Raw genomic sequence first — 21,359 nt, 5'->3', positions numbered from 1 at the left:
TGATTTTTTAAGAAAGGTGAGTTACATCAGTAACACCGCTGATTGTCCGAACTGAATCAACATCGTAAATTAAACACGTAAAACAAAATAAACTATTCAATTGATCACATGCACAGAGCTACGAAGCTTTGTTATTAAATGATCGAGTAAACTTCTTCGATTCAGATTTTCACTCTTGTTTTATTATCAGTTCAGATTTTAGGTGGACCGGCATTTTTTATTATCACTTTGTTTTCAAAACTCGACCTATTGTTCTTAATGTATTCCACATTCAAACTCATTCTTAATTTATACTTTGAACAAACACAAAAGTAATCATAAATTAGTATAACCTGCAATTGATATACCTTATTAATAATTGATATACATTATCGATATAACCTGCAATTAAACTTAAAAACTTTCGCAGAGTAAGAAATTTTTTTAATTCAACAGACCGTGCCCGGCAACGGCGAGTACCTACTGACTAAACTGATAATAAGTAATCTGACCATCACTCATCTCTTAATGACAAATTTTATCTTAAATGCTTGTATCGAAGAAGCGAAACATTCGCTGAAAATAGCAGATGGTAAATTGAAACCACGATATCGACAATAACATTAAACATACGCGTTTTAGTTTAACTTTCTACTGAATAAACCGTTCCTTCTGATGTGGTGGTAAAACCCCGAACGCCGTCCATGATATGGTATTATTTGCAAAGAATAGTATGAACTGGTATGTACCCACGCTTTCGACTGTTCCACAGAATATGCGACAAAGCAGTTAAATTTTGGATCGCAATCGAAAACGAACTGCTACGAACATAGGCACAAGTCAAAGTCGGTCTGCAAGTTAAGCGCGCTTAATAAGTAGGTACCTTTTGAATGAGATATTATAACCGAACCGAGTTTCGTATTGTGATTAGTCATGTCGGAAATCTTATTGGTTGTTCGGCGCTCGGGAGCACATATTAGCTGGCCGCCACTGATAGCATACCATTGCGTTTAACTTCCACATCGACGCACAACGATATAATGAGAGTTTTCTGTTTTTTTTTTTTAATCTTCACTTTTCATTGAAAAGACGCCCTTGTGTTCTCAACCGCAAGGCGTACACCGCGGCTATTTTCGTATGCATTTATTATGTTTGATGTGTTTTTATTTCGTTCGACTTCATGATACTCGTCGAAACTTAACCCTACACGATATGTCGATTATGATAAAATTAGTCAAACAAAAGATCCCAACAGAAACGCTCACAAAAACATAGGTTTAAGGCGAATCACTTCGTGAATGACCTTTATTTTCGACCGAAATCTCGCACCACACAGACAAAGTTCAGGCAATGCATTGTTTTCTGATAAATTTCAAAATTTGTCACATTGCAAAACCTAATCTGAAAAAAGGTTAGCTGGAAATTATAATTCAATGCATTTCTACAGAGCTACGCTGAAAGGTATATTATTTTTTCAAACACATTTAATAATTCTGGGAAAAACGGCAAGATGTGCTCTGGATGTAAGGCAAGAGGTACTCGCACTATTTACTCACATAATCTAAAAAAAAATTCAATCACATAGTCTAAAATAATTCGAGGTGGTGTTTTTCTTACGGATTTTTTTTGTTTTGTTATTGCTACCTGTGAAAGCTAAATATTGGTCAATTTAGGTACTTACAATAGATTTATAACTTAAGCAACATCGATGATGATTTTTAAATACATGTATTTGAATTTTGATTGAATGCATAAATAAATTAATAAATTTATTTATTGCATCTCACTATACATAAAACACTTTTTTTTCACATACAAATCAACCTCACTAGGACTGGGCCTGTATCGAGGTTAACAATTTACATTTGAGTGAAGCAAACATAAGAGTAATCACAAACATGAAGTAATTCTACATACAAACACAAAATATTTCAAAATTAAAGAAAAAATAGTATTAGATGTGTTACCAGATGGGTAATTTGACAGTATATTGTAACAATATTTGAACCATAACTAATCATTAATCATTATTCAAAAAAAGAAGCAAAGTAGATAATAAAGACAGATAGGGTGATGATATGATTTAATTAACGGAAATTAACCCACTTCTCTACATCCGATCGAGCTTAAACTCTGCAGATAAACTCGTTGTCGATGACAATGCAATCTATCAACTTTGATGGCAAGCATGCGCGCGCGCACACGCATTTTACTGAAATTGGATTACATTATACACAGCGCCCTTGAGGTGTTTTTGCACAAAAACGGCGCTATACCTACAAGTCATCCAAGTATTATTATTATATTTAAAAATTAAAAAAATACCCAAGTTAATATACGAAATTAAGTAGGTACTATCCAATTAGAAAAAGCTTAGGTGTTAGCGTTGTTGAGGGTTTAATCCACAATGCACATTTACCAATTTATTGATGCCAAACTTAAGAGGTCTGTAAAATTAACCGTTGACCGCTTTATAACTTACATATTATCATTTTTTTACACGCACATCCAACCGTGCGTAACAAATGTTTGTTCATTACAAATTTGCTTAACAACAAACCGTTCATGTTTATTTTTATAATAATGTTAAGCTATGTTCTGTATAGTACCCAATCTGGCATTTTAAAGGTTTGCTAAATACTAACACGCTTAACAATATACATTTCATGTTTATTTTACTAATATCAACAAAGTTAATAGATATTGTTCTGCTACTACTTTCGTAGTTCCCTAAGTACTATTGTATATTATTTATTGAACAACTATTACTTGAATGTACAACAATTCTCAACGATAACTTGTATTCCACCTGCTTATATTGTTCGTACTCGGCCTATTATGTTATCAATAATCACTCATTATTGTTCTCTTGAACAGCTTACCTTTAACATTGTTTATGTTAACGGAAATGTATGTAATCCGTCATTGTATTCAATTCCTAGGAAATGTATGTAAATAAATTATATTAGACACATTTCCTAGGGAATCTATACATTTCATAAATAGCAATCGGAAATGTTAGACCTTTAACCTAACCTAACCTGACCTAACCCAACCTAACCTGACCTAACCTAAGTTTAACTTTATAATAATATAACAAATAAAACAACGTGTTTTATTAAAGAAAGCATTCTTTTTGTACATTTCCTAATACGATATTGGAATTATATACAATTCCTAGGAAATGTATACATTTCCCAGGACATGAATGTATTAAATAATTTTTAAAACAATATTTTATACATTTTCTAAATAGCTTCGGAATTGAATATATTTCCTAGGAGTTGTATACAATTTTTTTTTTTTTTTTTTTTTAAAGAAAGACAAACATTCCCAGGTTACGAATAACCCAACAATGTTTGAAAATCTCCTACTACCACCGCAGAAAGCCGAAAATTTTGCTTGTGTTGTGATGGAGGACTTAGCCAGCCGAGGAATCGAACACGCGACGCTCGGGTGAGACCCAAGTGCTATGCCCACTCAACCACTGACCGGTCGATAATTCCTAGATATCATACATTTCCGGTAACATATACATGTAAAAGCCTTCATGGCGGGCCCTGAGCCAAACGGCCCCTGGCGCGAGTTAATTTTTGTCGCCTCTTGTCAAAACCAGCAGACGCCTAGATAGGTGATCACAGTAATCAATAATATTTCAATGATTTGTATTTTTATATAGCGCCGTTTTTATGAAAAATAATCTCGTTGGCGACGTGTTCGGATTGTTAGGTGTTAGGTATTATCAGCGCCTTGGCAATTCGGCGCCCGGAGCGGACTGCTCCAATTGGCCCTGCGTGAATAAATAAATAAATCTTCGCTTTATGTACATAGTTTTCATGTCACTTGGTAATCTGAACACGCAGTATTTCTCAAATTGGCAAAATGCCAAATGTTATTTTAAATGTTGTTGCTTTCGACAATAACAACTGCATTGATGTCTAATTTCAACGTCAAACAACAAAACATTACGAAGCCGGGAAAAGCAAAACATTAACGGCTGTTTTGAATTTTTTGTCGTAAAATAACAAATCGTTAACTTGTAAAATTTGGTTGATTTTAATTTTTACTTAATATGATTTTCTTTTTATCTTCTTGATGTGATACTTTTAAATCGGGGAAATGTTGAAACTGTCTGTACTGGAAATTGAAGAGAGGAACATGACTCTGCATAGCTTAAGTCATTTCAAGCAACTTTTCAAGGTGATAATTAGAGTATCTTCCTGGGGCCATTACATGAATACGAATACCACCTTTTCACGTGACTACGTACCTTATATAAATCAAACTGAATATTACACAAAACTTATCGTATGTTTAGCAAACTATGTGAAAAACAAAATTCTCCTTTCCGAATCTTGTTTAAACATATGGTACATATGGAAAATACTAGATGTTCCCAACTTTAATTTCACGTCTATTGTTGATCTACGGGACGCAATCTACCGCTTTCTGTTGGGTTGTGTAATTTATATTTATATTATAAAATTATATACATGTAATTTTAATGGTAACAAAAGCTCCTGGCAGCGAATGTGTTAAGATGCAAAATTCTACTGTAAATATGTAAGATTCTGCTTTCTAGTGTACAAATAAATGACGATTGCCTTGTGCGTACGAGTGTGACATTTTAATATTTGAAACTGATGTATTACAGGTAGTTAATACATGCATGCATACCTACAATACATTTTAGAAAACGATTATTTTTGTTTTATAAGTAAGTAGGTACGTTAGATTCTGCAGAAACAAAATTTCTCAATTTTACCTTGACAAGTAAAGTAACTTTTTCAAGTTTTTACTGGTAGGTAACAACCAACGACTAAAAGCTAAAATATTTCTTTCCAAAAAAGGTTGAAACACAATTTCGCTTATCTACAAATGTCTGTAATATTCCCAAAGCAGAAACACACGTCACGTACACGCTACAAATTGTTAACGTCGAGTCGCCAGATGTAAGTTGAAAGTTTAAAGTAGGTATGTCAAACGATAGTCGGGTTTAATCCCGTGACGTCACCGTGCTCCCGCCCCGTCACGTCAACGTCCCCATTAAATAATACCCCTTCTACCCCACAGCCTTATCTGCGGAGGAAATTCTTTGCTACAGCAGTTGACAGAGAATTAGTCAGATTAGCCCGGGCTTTAACAAATTTATTTCTTTTACAACGATTTGTGTAAAGCCGAATTAATATAAATTTTCTCTACCTCGGTAAGAAATTTTCTAATAATAACTTGAACATTTCAGCCATTTTCATTTTCCTGTTTGGGGCCCAGGAGTCGAAAGGTCTTGTTTTACATTAATTGCGTCCTAAAATTTATATTTTTTATTGGAGAAAACAGACAGTATCTTTATTATGTTGTTTTGTTTTTTTTGTTTTTTTAAACTTCCGATTTTGTTGTCCGGGTTAAATCTTCCCCAAAGGAAAAACTTAACCCTTCCACTCACTTTTCCACAAATGATCATCTAGTCAATCAACATTATGTAAGTGCATTACATAAGCAAAATAAATACAAAACAATACAAGAACAACACGTCAACTCACAAAAATAATTCACCGACTCCAGATATTTTCATATCAGAGGGTTCGGCTCGGTAGAACTTCTAACAGGGCCTATAAATCCTACTGATCCCTCAACATAAATATTTAAAAATTAATTAATTTAATTACCCAACCATCATTATTATTATTTTAATTAAAACCGTTTTACGTTTCTACTACCTTAACTTAGCATAAAGCGAATGACGTAACAGTAGTGCCCGATGAAAAAAAAAAATTAAATCCCAAGAGATACTAATGAAAACTTTTTACGAGTCAAACAGTCGGTGTTCACATTACACATTATAAGACCCTCCAACTTTCCGAGGGAGATTATGCGAACGCCAATATTGGGAAAAATTGGGTGGCGGAAAATGGGAAATGGGATGGGAAAGAAAAAAAATGGAGGAATGGTGGGAGAATCCTGTAAAGGTAAGGACACACTGGGCCCATGTACGCAACGTATGCAACGCATTAACGCACCTGGAAAACATACATTCCATACATTTTCTTTGGGAATAGATGCTTTAGAGACACTTGTAATACTACTTACTCAATCCTACGCTCCCACGTAACGCTGCACTGTCCAGACTTGATCGGTGTATGAAATAAAGATGGTGGTGGTGAAAGGCCTTGCAAGTTGATTTGACGTTTAAACCTGTGACAGACCACTCTATAAGCGTGCTTTATTTTTGTGGCTTTTCGTATTTCAGCGTATCGCTCGCCATACTTTCCCATTGGTGTTGTATGGCGAGCGATGTGCTAAAATAGACCAAGTCATGATGCGTATAGCGTAATTTATCGCCTACCTTAAGGTTATGTTTGTTTTGAAGCTTGGCGTTTACTGGCATCTATTTATCATTTACTAGTTTTGTTGTTAAAATGGGAGATGAACAACTAATATATTCAGTAAGACGTTATGTAATGATTTATAACGGATAATCTATTGAATATCGCGATGCTACGATTCAAATTGTCATGCTGTGGCTTATTCGTTCCTGATAAATACTGTCGAAATCGTAGCCACGACCTATTCTGTATACCGCAGGGTCGGACAGATGTCATTGCCCAACATAGCATGACAAGAGGTATGACCTTGCTAAATGCCCTACCAGCGGATATAGATGTGTTTAATATCACTATACCATGTTTAAAAAAAATATGTACATGTATTGTTAGTTATAATAAAATTGTACCATAATTGGACTTACCTGTCTGTCGTACAATAAAAAAAAAATAAAAAAAATTGTGTTGCTTGCGTAGTACAAAAGTATGCGTAATACAAAAGTATGCGTAATATAAAGCATGTCGGCATGGGAACGTAGCATTGCATATGTTGCGTACGTGGGCCCTGTGCGTCCTTACCCTAAGACTAGCTAAGGCTATTCTTGTGTATTTTATATGAATGTTAAATTAGGTAGGTATGTTATATCAACCATTATGCGAATTTTTAGTATTACTGATCGTATTGCTCAACCTACCTATTACTTATCTACTTCTCGCCCTTGATAACATAAAGAATAAGAAAATCACTACACAAAAGTTTTGAAAAATGGTCGTGTAGCAAAAAGTTGTAAACTTAAGAGTAGTACTTCCATTTATTTAATTATTTATTTATTGCATTTCACTATACATAAAACACTTTATTTTCACATAAAAATCAACCTCACTAGGACTAAGCCTGTATCGAGGTTAATAATTTACATTTGAGTGAAGCAAACATAAGAGTAATCACAAACAGTAATTCTACATACAAACACAAAATATTTCAAAATTAAAGAAAAAATAGTATTAGATGTGTTACCAGATGGGTAATTTGACAGTATATTGTAACAATATTTGAACCATAACTAATCATTAGTCATTATTCAAAAGAAGAAACAAAGTAGATAATAAAGACAGATAGGGTTACATTCAGTTTTTAACAAATGGGACTTAAATAAAATTTTATTATTTAAGAAAAGACAAGGATGAAAAAATATTAAGACAATCGTCTATCAATACAAAAATCTTAATTAACTTTTTAAATTTAACTAAGGAATTAGTGTACTTAATATGATTTGGAAGAATATTAAACATAAGTGGTGCCTGATATAAATAATTTCTTTGACCAAAATAAGTTTTAGTATGTACCGCCACAAAGTTCAATGCAGAGCTAATTCTACATGTCCGCGTTTTTTGTGTTCTTTCAGCAAATTTAATATTGAAAAAATCGACAAGTATTTGAGTGATATATAGCTGTTTTATACACATAACATTACATTCCTTATAAAGTAGGTTAGATGGATAACAGATTTTTTTTGTATACTACTTTCAGGATCAATTTTTGAGTAATTTTAATTAATTTGTTTGTAATATTATAATAAGTACTATAAAATACTTTGGCCTTTATGACTTTTTGATGAAATGTTTCTTCCGATATACGACACGATACAACCAACAAGAACTTGAGAGATTATAATTTTCTTCTGAGTAGACAGACAGTGTAAGATAAATTTACAAAAATACCGCAATGCCGAAAAACGAACCGTAACAGTTCGCGAAGGCTTGACAAATACCCCGTTTACCTCGTGATATATCATACGAGTTTTATATAATTTTTTTTTTTGAATTTCTGCCTTAACCCTTGGAATGCCAGGGTTAAAGTGCCTTTCGCCAGCCCTACGCCGGCTGACATTATTTTCGTAATAACTTACTTATTCTTTACAAAAATATGTTTTTGTAAATTGTAGTGTCTAATCAGATAATTTTCGTGTTATATATTTCTGAAAAAAAAAATAATCTTGTTTTTTCCCAGGATAGCTACTTATTTGCGGAAAAATGTTTTCTTTTTTCTCTTTAATGTTAAACAATATTATATGATGAAGGCATACGCACATTTTCTTGGGCTTCATTATATTTTCCAGCTAATAGGGGTTCTTCACAATTGAAATAAATTATACAAGGCTTTCTAGTATATAAATACAGTAGGTATTATGACTTTAAAATCGGAATTATGACATTTGACAAGAAATTTTGTGAGGCGCCTTTTGACAAATAAAATATACATATTTGCAAGTGACCAAACGAAAAGCTAGGATAATATTAATACCCTAAGATAAAGTCGGAATCTTAACGACGTAAGTAAAGAAGCCATTTACGAAATATACGCCGCGTGGCCCTGGTGTATTGAAATGACCTGCAGTTGAATTTGCCCAAGCCAATCTTTAAAATAAAGTGGACATAAGTGATAAAGTCGTGTACAAACAATATTGGGCTCGCGGCCCGGCGTAATGGACTGACCTGTCCTGAATTTGCCCTAGCAGGCCTAGCAAAATGAAGCTTTCCGTGGGGTTTACTTTTATTATTTCTGATGAACGTATTAATAAAATCTCAGATGTTCCTAGAGGAATCCCTCGGGAAGTTATCAATTCATGGTCTAGAAAAATAAAATCTGGTGTTTACCGCTAGTTTTATAGTTGAAAATCGTTTTATAAAATTTTCAAACCGTTTTACATGAAATATTTGAACGGTAAGGAACTGTTTTTATAAATAACTTACATCCACAGAGATCGCTCTGATATATATATCGTTACGAATTCGTAGGAATTAATTTAAATGTGTTATTAGGGTCTTACGTTATACGTTACACTAGAACGTTATACTAGAAGCATTGAGCTACTCGCAAATCAACGTTGGATGTCTTGTATTGCTTTCACACAAACGGAGTATATAAGTCCAAACTTAAACTTTAGTACGCACAGTTTACACCCGCGCTGTGCAATCTATCCCATCTTGGCACGCTAGGGGTTAAAAGTGCGTGTTATTTTTACCATTTTTCCGTATTATTTCGTATCAAATAACCTTTTACCAACATCAAAAATATCCACGTATAGATCTCCTCTCAGGTAGAAAGGTTAGGGATGGGAACGTCGAAATAGAATACTTAATCATGTAACTGAATAATTCACGTGAATAATCCCGTCGAGCAACAACGTAGGTTCTACGTTCTCCTCCTGGCCGTGTTACTCTCTGTCCTTTCAGTTATAAATGACGCAGTTGTTCGCGTTATGAGCCCGTAATAAGCTTAAATAACGGCGAATGGAAAAGCGGGTTTTAGACGTATATTGCATGAACAATGACGTGAACTTACGCTGGCTTCAGTTGTTACGGTAGTTCTTTTGATGAAGAGTATTATAAATACACTAGTGTACAGTGTACACCGCAATGATTCGCTGTTGCTAATGTCTTTCTCAGGCGTCTCCGACAACTTCCACCATTCACTACTGTATACCACAATGTAGTTAACTATTCCTCGGGCGTTCCTGACTTCTTCCACCATTCTAACCTCTCCCTAAACACTCAGGGCACTAATAAGAACAAACTTTGAAATTTTCAGTGAAACCGGTCGACTAATTTTCGAGTTAAAACGAGTCAAAACAATAATTTTATCTACCTACAGACTTGACGTTTCATCCTTGCTCATACTAATTTAAAGAAATAAACGCAAATAAAGCTATATTTTAGCAGTAAAAAAGTGCAGAATACATTGATTTCACGATCGTGCGTTGTTTGTGCGTTTTCAAACTTTAAAAAAGTGAATCTGTGCTCTATTTCATTGTTTGTGAAGAAAGGACAATAAGACACAACAATTTAGTGAATTAAACAATTAACATACAGTGAAACATAACGAAATTTAAAGTTTATCCTAAATATCTAGAACCTATTAAGGTTTTTATTAAAAAACGGTGTTTTTTACTTCAAAAAAATATGAATCCACATCAATTCATGGATTCTGCGAAGGAGGCAATTGATGATTTATTGAATTGTGTTCAAGATAAAGTGAATAAATTTAATAAAGAACAAATTAACTTAATTACAACAAAAACAAGTGCTATATTTAACTGGATGGGACATCTAACTCTTCAGTTATCTGAAGCAAAGGGAAAAATAATTGAACCAACATTTGGATACGGCAAAGTAGCTGAAAACCAAAATAAAATATTGGAAAGTGATTATAAATTAATAGTTTCATCGAACAATGCTGACGAATCTTCAGAAAATATACAAAATAAAATCAGGAAGAAAATTAACTTAAGTAAGATTGGTGCAAAAGTGATTGGTGTTAATGCGATATCTAAAAATAGAATACTTATAAAATGTTCGACAAAGTACGATGCGGAAAAAATGAGTAAAGCTATTGGAGACGAGTTCAAAGACATCAGTGCTACAGAAATTAAAAAGAAAAGACCAACTATAATACTTAAGGGCATTGCTAATGACTATAATAAGGATGATATAATACAAGATATAATCGAACAGAATGAAGATATCAAGGATGTGATGATAGATAAACCAGAAATTGAGATGACGTTAAAAAAGATCTTGAAAAACAAATATAATAACACATCTAATTACATAATAGAAGTTAGTACTGAAATAAGAAGAAGGCTAGTATATACCGGTAAAATCTATGTGGGATACCAGAGAATACAAGTAGAGGATGCCCATCCTCTAGTGCAATGCTATCACTGCCTGGGCTTTGGACATACTTCTGTCAGGTGTCTTCATAAAGAAAAGGACAAACCATTGTGTACACACTGTGCTGGTGATCATTCCTACAAAGATTGTGCTAACAAAGATAAAGAACCTAAATGTAAAAATTGTGATAAAAAAAATAAAAAAATGAACTGGAATATTGACATCAAGCATTCTGCAAACGATAAAACGAAATGTATTGTGTATAAAAAAATGAGCTTTTTAGCAAAAGAAAAAATAGAATATTGACTAGAAATAAGATTAAACCTGTCTCAAAGTAGATTTAGTGTTATTACTTTTTATTATATAAATATCGTTATAAAAATTATAAAAAATCACAAATTAACTAACAAAAATAACATTATTATATTACATTATTTTTTGAATAGTAATATCATAACGTCACCTTCAACAACATTTTTTTGTTTACTTAAACATGCATTTTTTCACTGTGTACTATATTTCACATTCATAATTATAAAAACAGTTTTAAATTTTTTTTTAAAATATGACAAATATTCTGAAATAACACTAGATGTGAACATACAGTTTATTTTACATTTATTAAGCCTTTATCAAAAAGTACTTGTACAAATTAGCTTCAATTACAATCACTTTTATGTTGTTAAATATTTAACATTAAATTCTTCAATTTATACTCAAAATATGTCTGTTAAACAAAACAAGAAAACAATTAATTACCATCACGAATCAAATGGCGCAGAATAATTTTTCTTATATAGATAATGATAATGAAATAGAAAGTAGTACAGTAAATAATTTAGAAGATTGGATAAAAAAACAAAACATAAATTCGTCTGATAATCTTGTTTGTATTCAATTAAATATTAGATCTATACAAAAATATTGGGATGTATTGCATATATATTTAATTAATTGTTTGAAGCATATTGACATTCTGATGCTATGTGAAACATCTATTCAAACTGAAAGTATGTGTATTTACAATATTCCTGGATATAATGCATATAACTACTGCAGGACTGATAAGTCAGGAGGAGGAATTATATTGTATATAAGAAACAAATTTGAATTTAGACTAAAAACATTAAAATCAATACATTTTGAAAATATATCAGGAAAGCTCATACTCCAGGACAAAACTAAAGTCAATATAATAGCTATCTATAGACCTCCTAATTTCAGTAAATCTTCATTTCTGACGGAATTATCATCATATCTTGAGACAATTAATAGTAAGGAAAATATTATCTTACTTGGAGATATAAATCTTAATTTGCTTGATGAACAAGATAATATTGTAACTTCGTATGAAAACTTACTTACTAACCATTATTTAACTAAATGCATCAATGTAGTAACCAGAGAAGCTGTATCAAATGGACAAATTACTCGCACGTGTATTGACCATATATTTGCCAAATTTAGAGGCAAGAAAATAACAGCTTGCGTCTGTGAAAATAATATTGCCGATCATTTTATCACTGCTATTAATATAAAATGTCATAAACGTCAGGTAGACTTTGCAAATAAGTATATTCAAATCATCTCACAAAAGGATATTGATAGACATATCAGAGATTATAACTGGAGTAAACTTATAGAGGATAAGGATTGTATTTCATTATATGAAAAAATAAAATCTTTATTTAATAAATTTTACAAGAGTAGTTCTAAAACGATAGTGCAAAACCCGAAAACACGACCTTATGCAATAAATGAATGGGTAAGCAGTGAATTATTATGTCAAATAAATAAAAGGGATAAACAATATAAAAAATGGAAAAGTACACCAACAAACAAAACATATGAAACAGAATACAAAAAATCACGAAACCTTGTCAATAAAATTATAAATAAACATAAAACTAACTACTATAATAATAAATTTAAAAACTGTTTTAATGATACAAAAAAAACCTGGGATGTGATAAATAATATTTTAGGACGTAAACCCAAAAACGATTGTGATGAAACAATAACACGATATATGTTAAAAGATAGAACTGAGGATTCTGTGTCAAATGATTTTGTGAATTACTTCTCGGATAGCATCAGCAACATGTTACATAAATGCAATCACAAAGCTACTAATATTGTACTGGAAGAACTGCCTCACAGTTTATTTATACCAAGAGCTACTATAACTGATATTGAAAACATTGTTAAAAAAATGAAAAACTCTAAAAGCACAGGTATTGACAATATAAGAATGTTTGATTTAAAAAGAAATATAAAAACTCTTGGGCCAATAATTACTCATTTAATCAATACGATAATAAAGCAAGCAAAAATTCCACAAGAATTTAAATGTAGCATTACTAGACCAATATTTAAAGGTGGAAAACACATTGAACTGGGAAATTATAGGCCTATTAGTATACTACCTGCGTTAGAAAAAATTCTCGAAAAATTTTTATCAAATAAATTAAATAATTACATTGAAAAATTCGCTATCATAGATCCAAATCAATATGGCTTTCAAAGAAAAAAAAATACTGAAAAATTACTGCAAGATTTTTCCAATTACATAAATAATCAATTAAATAATAAATTACATGTTATTGTGTTATTTATCGATAACTCTAAAGCTTTTGACACAATTAACTCTAAAAAACTGCTAGAAACCTTAGAAAAAATTGGAATAAGAGGAAATGTGTTAAATTTATTTAAAGATTATCTTAGAAATAGAAAAATATGTACCAAAATAAATAATACTTTTAGTAAAACAAAGAATGTATCTGCAGGAGTTCCACAAGGTTCCATATTGGGACCTACACTATATATAATTTATGTAACTATAATGAAAAAACTTTTCTCTTTTGTTAAACATTTTGTATTTGCAGATGATACGGCATTGGTCATATCACATAAAGATCTAAAAATTGCAATTGAACTCATGCAAATTGACTTTAATCAACTTTGTAAATGGTCACATGATGCAGGACTATTAATAAATGCTAAAAAAACCAAAGTTATGCATATAAGATCACCTAATGCCAGATTTCAATTTAATCCTAATATTATTTCTCATAGTTTTAATTGCATCCATAAAAATATCCCGACTAATTGTAAATGTGAAAGCTTAGAATTAGTTACAGAATATGTCTATCTTGGTGTTACAGTAGATTGCTTTTTCAAATGGGACAAACATATTAAAAAAACCTGTAAAAGACTCAGATCAATTGCTGGTAGAATGTACACATTAAATTTTTTCCTATCAATTGAAACACTTAAAATAATTTATATGTCAATGTCAGAATCTATAATAAGATATGGATTAACCATATGGGGAAATACTAGTATAACCAATCTGAAACAAGTCCAAGTTGTACAAAACGCAATTGTAAAATTACTAGTCGTCCCTAATATTTTTAAACAGAGACATAATACACCGTTGCTGTTTCAGAGTGCCAAAATTTTACCTGTTAAGGCTATACTATGGCAAAAAATCATAATTCAGTATATATTTACCCCGAAGCATAAAGAAAAATTAGAACATAAATACAGTACTAGATTCACGCGCAATGACGGGTTAATAGTTCCGAAATTTAATAATAAATACGGACAGAGAACGTTTGAATACAACATACCGAAGATATTTAATTTATTACCTGACACTATAAAGCAATGTAAATCTATGAATAAGGTTAAATATATGGTGAAAAATTGGCTATCGGAAAAAAAATATTTATTTTAATATGTATGAAATATTGTATGAAAAAATTGTTAATTCTGTAGATATAAGATGTAAATTATAACTTTAAAAAATGTATTTGAAACTAACTTTAAGCACCTGTTGACAAGCCAATTCAATCGGCTTAGCAGGACTTGTTTTTTGATATTATGTATTAACTATTTATTCAATAAAAAAAAAAAATAAATAAATAAAAATAAAAAAAACTAATTTGATTACTCTGTTATTAGAAAAAAATATTGGGGAGCTATTCTATTTACTAATGCTTAAAAATAATAATGGTACACTATAATTGCTTTAAAATAATAGGTATAGTTGTAAAAAACATCTAGTTCATATTAAAATATTGCACAATAAATGAATAAGTGAAAATGCATCGAAAATAGCAATAAAATCATCGGTAAATAATCAATTAGGTGTATTGGTTTTGGCATAAAATATAGCATTAGTGTTTTTTTTATAAATTTGGAATAGAATTTTTCGCTTGTATTACACCAGGTAAATCGTTAAAAAACTTTAGACCTAGGTATTCGTAATGGTGTTGTGCAGCTGTAATCTTGTAGATACATGATATACGGTCTCCGTGGTCAAGGGGTAAGACTCTCGACTTGCAAGCTGGAGGACGCGAGTTCAAATCCCGGCATGCGCAAGTAAATTTAATTTGTGTTATTTCACAGTTTAATCATTTAAAATTATATAAATTATGTTTGCGGCACGTTCCAGACTGGAATATACTCTCAGTATCGCCCTGGTGTAAGACCAACATTCAGAATTATTCTTCCTTTTTAGCATCATGCCTGTGACAGACAACGCTATAAGTGCGCTTAGAAATAAGCTAAGCCGTGATGCGTATAGCGTTGTGTTTCTCCTCCCTTATTATATTCTAATATTCTCTATTTAGACCAGGGCACATGACCTTGGCGGAAAATCGCTAATAAGCTTGACTTTGTCACTCTGCACAAATGTCACGGGATCAAAATCCTTTTAGAGAATACTGAAAAATAATTGTAAATAAAATTTTAATATAAATAATATTTTCGAGGTGGTTTTGGGATGATTTTTTTTTGCTTTATTGATTTGTTTATTTGCAGAAAATTGTTCGGTATCTTCTAGATATGTGATCTGCCCATACTAACTATATATGAGGGATATCCCTGTGGGGAAAACATATTACGAAATATAATTATGTCAATACGAATCATAGTAAATAAATACGCTTGAGCCATCCATTTAGATAAATATACATTTAAAATTTAAATTTAAAAAAAAAACAACAGTAAAGAAAACACCCTCCCCCACCCCATACACACAAGCATATTTGTTTATGGGGGTACATCTTTAAATTAAAATATAGTTACATTTTTATACAAATTAAATAATGTCATGTATTATTATGCACATGAATAATATTTAAAAAAATATCCGTCAGTGGCGTGATAATGTTCTTTGAGCCGTTAATTATCTTCATGGCATGTCTTGCAATGTTCATTTTCTTCTTAGTAACTTTAGTAAGGTCTTAGGTTATATATTATATGTATATACCTGACGGCCGGCGTGGTCTAGTGGTATACGCTTTTGACTACAGATCCGACGGTCGCGGGTTCGAACCCGGCGTGCGCAAATAAATTTTATTTGATTAATTTGTGTTATTTCACAATTAATTAATTAAAAATAATATATAGTATATTTGCGGCACGTTCCAGAGTGGAAGATACTCTCAGTATCGCCCTGGTGTAAGACCACCATTCAGAATTGAAACGTTGCTTGAAATGGCTTTAGCCGTGTTTGGTGACCAGATCTGAATAGCCAGGTACTTCCCTACCTTCCTCTTCCCCATCTCCCTCCCCTCCCCAATACCCTCAGCCTCACAACATACCCCAATTGGGGATGCCATAGTCTCACTGGCTCCAGACGGGAGCAGTTGGGACTCTTGTGCGGTAATACTGTAAAAAAAAAAAAAAAAAAATATGCCATATTTTTCTAAATAGGTTAAATAATTTTTTTAATATATATTTTTTAACCCCACACAGGAAGCTCTAAAGAAAATAATCTCCTTCAGGGCCTATGACATCTTTCGTGTGGGAGGTCTTTTTTAAGGAAATGAAGGATAGGAAGTTCTGAGAAGGTAAAAGGTGTGAGGGTCAGGTAGGAATCTAGGGCCAGTGCGTCAGGAGTGACGGACATATGAATATATCCCTCCCACTACGGCGCAAGGCGATGGGTCGAGAGAACAAATGGAGAGGTCAAAGGGTCTCCCCATATCAGCCTCTCCCGATCTCGTTACGCCACGCAGCTAGTGGGCAGACGTATTATGAACACACCTCACCCGATGAATCCTGGCACGTAAAAATGGGAATCAGAATTATTTTGCTAAATCACCAAACGTAGCGAACCACTTGGGATGACCTATGGCAGAGATGTTGGTAATCAAATAAATTGTTCGCGGGGCGGCGGTGCCCAAACCCACCTCTCAATATGAGTTCGGAAAACATGTACCGAAAACTTTATTTTTATTTTTGGATCAAAGATAGAACTTGACTATGATTTTTTTTTTTAAATATTTTATTGTCCGGGTTAAATCTTTCCCATAGGAAAAACTAAACCCTAAAACCCACTTTTCCACAAATGTTCATCTATTCAATCAAAATTATGTAAGTGCATTATGTAAGCAAAATAAATACAAAACAATACATGAACAACACGTCAACTCACCAGAGATCAAATGGGAAAATAATTCACCGACTCCAGATATTTTCATATCAGAGGGTTCGGCTCGGTAGAACTTCTAACAGGGCCCATAAATCCTACTGATCCCTCAATATAAATATTTAAAAAATCTTTTGTTATCCTACATGTATTCAAAATGACCGACTTTTGCATCTTTATATATAATTTTTTTGATAGATCTAATACGCTTAATTTTTTAATTAGAGAGCTAGGTATAATGCCAGTAGCCGAAATAACGAATGGTAATAGTTTTATAGTCTGAGAATGCCAAATTCTTTTTATTTAATTTCCTAAATCTGTGTATTTTCTTATTTTTTCATTAACAGATTTTTGAATATTACAGGAATTTGGAATAGCAACATCAATGATTTCGCTCTCTGAAGGCATTATCAAACTGTGGGTAGGCCACTAACAGCTGTCACGCGTAATAATAATTACACAGCAGAACTTGTTTAAAAATAAACTGTTTTATAAACCCAATAACAATACTATTGAATATATAAAAAATAAAAAAAATTAAAATGGAGTTCTACAAATTAAACTTAATAACAATTTTAAAAAAATATATATTGACTATGATTGTTTAATTCCTTAGAGAAAGACTCTTTTCAATAAAACCTCAGAATTTGGTACTCTACTTTGCTGAATACTAAACCTATGTAACCTCCGGTTTGGCCCTGTGGCTTTTTGTGTGAAATGTTTAACAAATAAATAGAAATAGACCATTATCCCTGAAGGCAAATTAGGCTTGTTAGCCGTTAGCCAGAGTAAGCTTTTGATCAATTCTACGCGTTTAAAATTATTTTTATGTGATGCCGTACAACTGTCCTCAGCCAGTGGGACCTTTGTTTAATAGATGAACGAAAAGAAAGATAGTACCTGGTTATTCAGTTCTGTTTACTCAAAATTAGTGGCGTGCACAGAGTTTTTGATTAGGTTAGGCAGTAGAAAAACAGCTATAAAACAACTATCATAGACGTGGTACGTTTTTGCTAAGAATGGCTTTCTACTGGCTTTATCCAACGTTGGTCGAGATGACCACATTATAGACACAAACAACCATTTCAATAATGCATATTACAAGCCAATAATTACTGAATATTATGTAAAAATTTCGTATTTTTTTCTACCGCGTAGTATGAAAGAAAGCCAACATAATGTAATTTTTATTTCGTTATTAAAGTTGTACTAATTAATACAGGTACTGACAGATAAATTGATTGCTACATTTGTGATTTGTACCGAAAGGCACTGCCTTTTTCGACACAAAACAAACGAATCTTCCCTTGAATGCGCAATGTACTTTTTATGTAGATTACGGTAAACATTTTAATATGACATGTGTGTCATTTTGCATGAAAGAAAACCAACATAATACGATTTTTATTTAGTTATAAAAAGTTGTACTAATTAATACAGGTACTAACAAATGAATTGATTGCTACATTTGTTATTTGTACCGAAAGGCACTGCCTTTTTCGACACAAAACAAACGAATCTTCCCTTGAATGCGCAATGTACTCTTTTTTTTATATAGATTACTGTCAACATTTGAATATGACATGTGTGTCATTTTGCATACTTAATTTATGCAATGCACGTTATAATGGGGGGGTCGGTACCGGAAAGTTTATGTTGGTTTTTTGATTTTTTTATTTTTATTGTGAATATTTTAGGGTAGGCAGTGTTTATATGAAATGCACGCCTAGATGAAGTTTAGATGAATCAATAGAGGAAGATACGTTACTGAGACAATACCCGCGCTTTCACTGAACTTGGTCCAGTGGACATATTTTAGCGGGCCGTTCATACGGCTGTTCCATTTATGCAGAAATATTATTTGAATAGCGCAATTAGTATGAATATTATGTAGCCGAACCACGAATCATGGGAAAGAAACGAATCGTAGGAAAGATTTGACTGTCGTGGTTTATTGATGTTGACGCAGTAACGTCATGATCAAAGAGGTGATTTTCGTGGTTCATTCAGTTCTCTGAGAGCCGATAACATTTTTTATCGTCGTGGTTCATTAATGTTGATATGTTCAACGAAGACGATGATCTATGAGTTAATTGTCGTGGATCATTTAAACACTGATTATTAGTCTAACAGTTCACTGTTGTCGTTCGTGTTTCTAAAAGCATATCTTCCTTGTTCCAGGATCAGGCATGACGCTGGTGGTGCCCGACACGTCGTACTCCAGTTCCGAAGAAGAAGAGGACTTCTACGACGCTGATGACGCTCCGTTCAGCTCATCTAGCGTAGCGGGGACCCCTTCCACGTGAGTACCCTTTTTAAAAATGTATTCAACAATCAATTCTTTAATCTTTTTTGTCATCCAGATGTACAGTATTTTCTTCAGTAAAAAAATATCCTCTCACATCAAGAAACAAATCTTGGATTGTTTTAGGGCCGTTTTCGCCAGTCACACTTTGTTGAGTTAAAACATAGGTTAAGCGCGTAATATCGGTGTCACCGACAAAGACTGAGGGCAATTTCGAGGTATTTATTTGTGTGGGTTAACCTACGCTATTATTTGTCCTACTGTGAAAGTAAAGTTCCTGTAGTCTTAGGCTGGTTAAAGTATTTCCAGTTGGTTGAGTAGTGTGATGCCCCAACAATATTGGTTTGTGCATTCTGAAGGGAAAATGATACACCCCTGTTCGTACATTCATAATTTCATCAATTGTAATTAATCTTCCTAATATAACTAAAGTAGTAACAAAAGCAAAAAAATAATTTTGTGGAAATAATTGACCTTGGCATTTCGGCTATTAATTGACGCGTACATTTAATTTAATTTAAGTCTTGCTTTGTATTGTACTTTGATTTTGTATTGGAAATTTCTTATGGCGCGTTTTGGAAAATATCTCATGGGCGCTTTTAAAATCTATACAAGAAATCAAAACTATAGTTATATTATCTTACAAGTAAGAATACTAATAGAGGGATATAATAATACCAGTCAGTGGACATCTTCAATTTATCTTTAAACAAATATAAATTGTTGTTAATGAAGTAATTCAGTTATGTACAATAAATAATGTATATTTCCTAATATTGAAATGTAAAAGCTCCGAAAAAGGGCGTTAATTAATGAATAAATAAATAAAGTACTTCGCTTAATATCAAATAATTGATATTAAAAAAAAACAACTGTTATAAAATGGACGAAACCTGGTATTCACAACATATGTATTATCAGCTGTCACAGGTTGTGAAAAGTTGTTTTGAAAAATTGCGAAACAAACATACATTTTAGTGTTCAATTTTTGTAACATTTTTTTTGCCACAATTTTCTTCCGTATTATTTTGGTTAAAAGTTTGTTCTCACAATACTCCCACTACATTATTTATTATTGATAACACTTGCCCAGAAAACAAAAGAAGTGTGCTTATTCTCGGTTCATCCCCCTCTCCGTTGGGATCGCCGCGGGACGAACTGGGACGAAATGATGCCTGTCGGAGGAAATCACACAAATGTGTATTTTTGTTGAGCTGAAACTTTTTCACGATATTATTCGTCTCGCGGGTGCCATATTTCCCACACTTATTCCACTTAACGCTGTTGTTTCAGTTGGCGAAGTTATTATTCAGTTTGATCTGATATTTAATTTTATGGGTTGAGAAACAAAGACAGCGATCTCTGCCGATCCTTTTTATTAATTTTCCTCCTAATTAGGTGATAATTATCTTTACTACAAAGCACAAAATCCGTCGCTGGTGCCATAATTCTTACACTTCTGCTATTATAAACTCTTTTGTTTTAGTTCTAGTGTACAAATTGTGTAGAAAAAAATACATTATCAATTTGAATACAAAACAATGTGCAGAAAACGGTGGCCGGATAACTCAACAAAATGACAATACATATAAAATGTGTTATAAAGTTATAAAAACTGATGAAACAAAAACTAGGTTAA

At 32.4% G+C, this 21,359-nt stretch overlaps 1 protein-coding gene across 2 annotated transcripts in view; it reads left to right on the top strand.

The window, feature by feature from the left end:
• The window catches only part of LOC149418670 (oxysterol-binding protein-related protein 9), a 250,556-nt gene that overhangs the window by 127,445 nt on the left and 101,752 nt on the right, over nt 1-21,359 (top strand). For both annotated transcript variants that reach the window (XM_089638914.1, XM_089638916.1), the window contains one exon: nt 19,597-19,717. In XM_089638914.1, coding sequence (XP_089495040.1) covers nt 19,597-19,717 — 121 coding nt within the window. The remainder of the gene's footprint in view (nt 1-19,596; nt 19,718-21,359) is intronic.

The sequence above is a fragment of the Hesperophylax consimilis genome, chromosome 13, assembly GCF_061612785.1.
Source record: "Hesperophylax consimilis isolate HC1 chromosome 13, BYU_Hcon_1.0, whole genome shotgun sequence".
Classification (NCBI taxonomy): Eukaryota; Metazoa; Arthropoda; class Insecta; order Trichoptera; family Limnephilidae; genus Hesperophylax; species Hesperophylax consimilis.
Note: the sequence above shows the minus strand (reverse complement) of the source record. Positions and strands in the feature narration are given on the sequence as shown.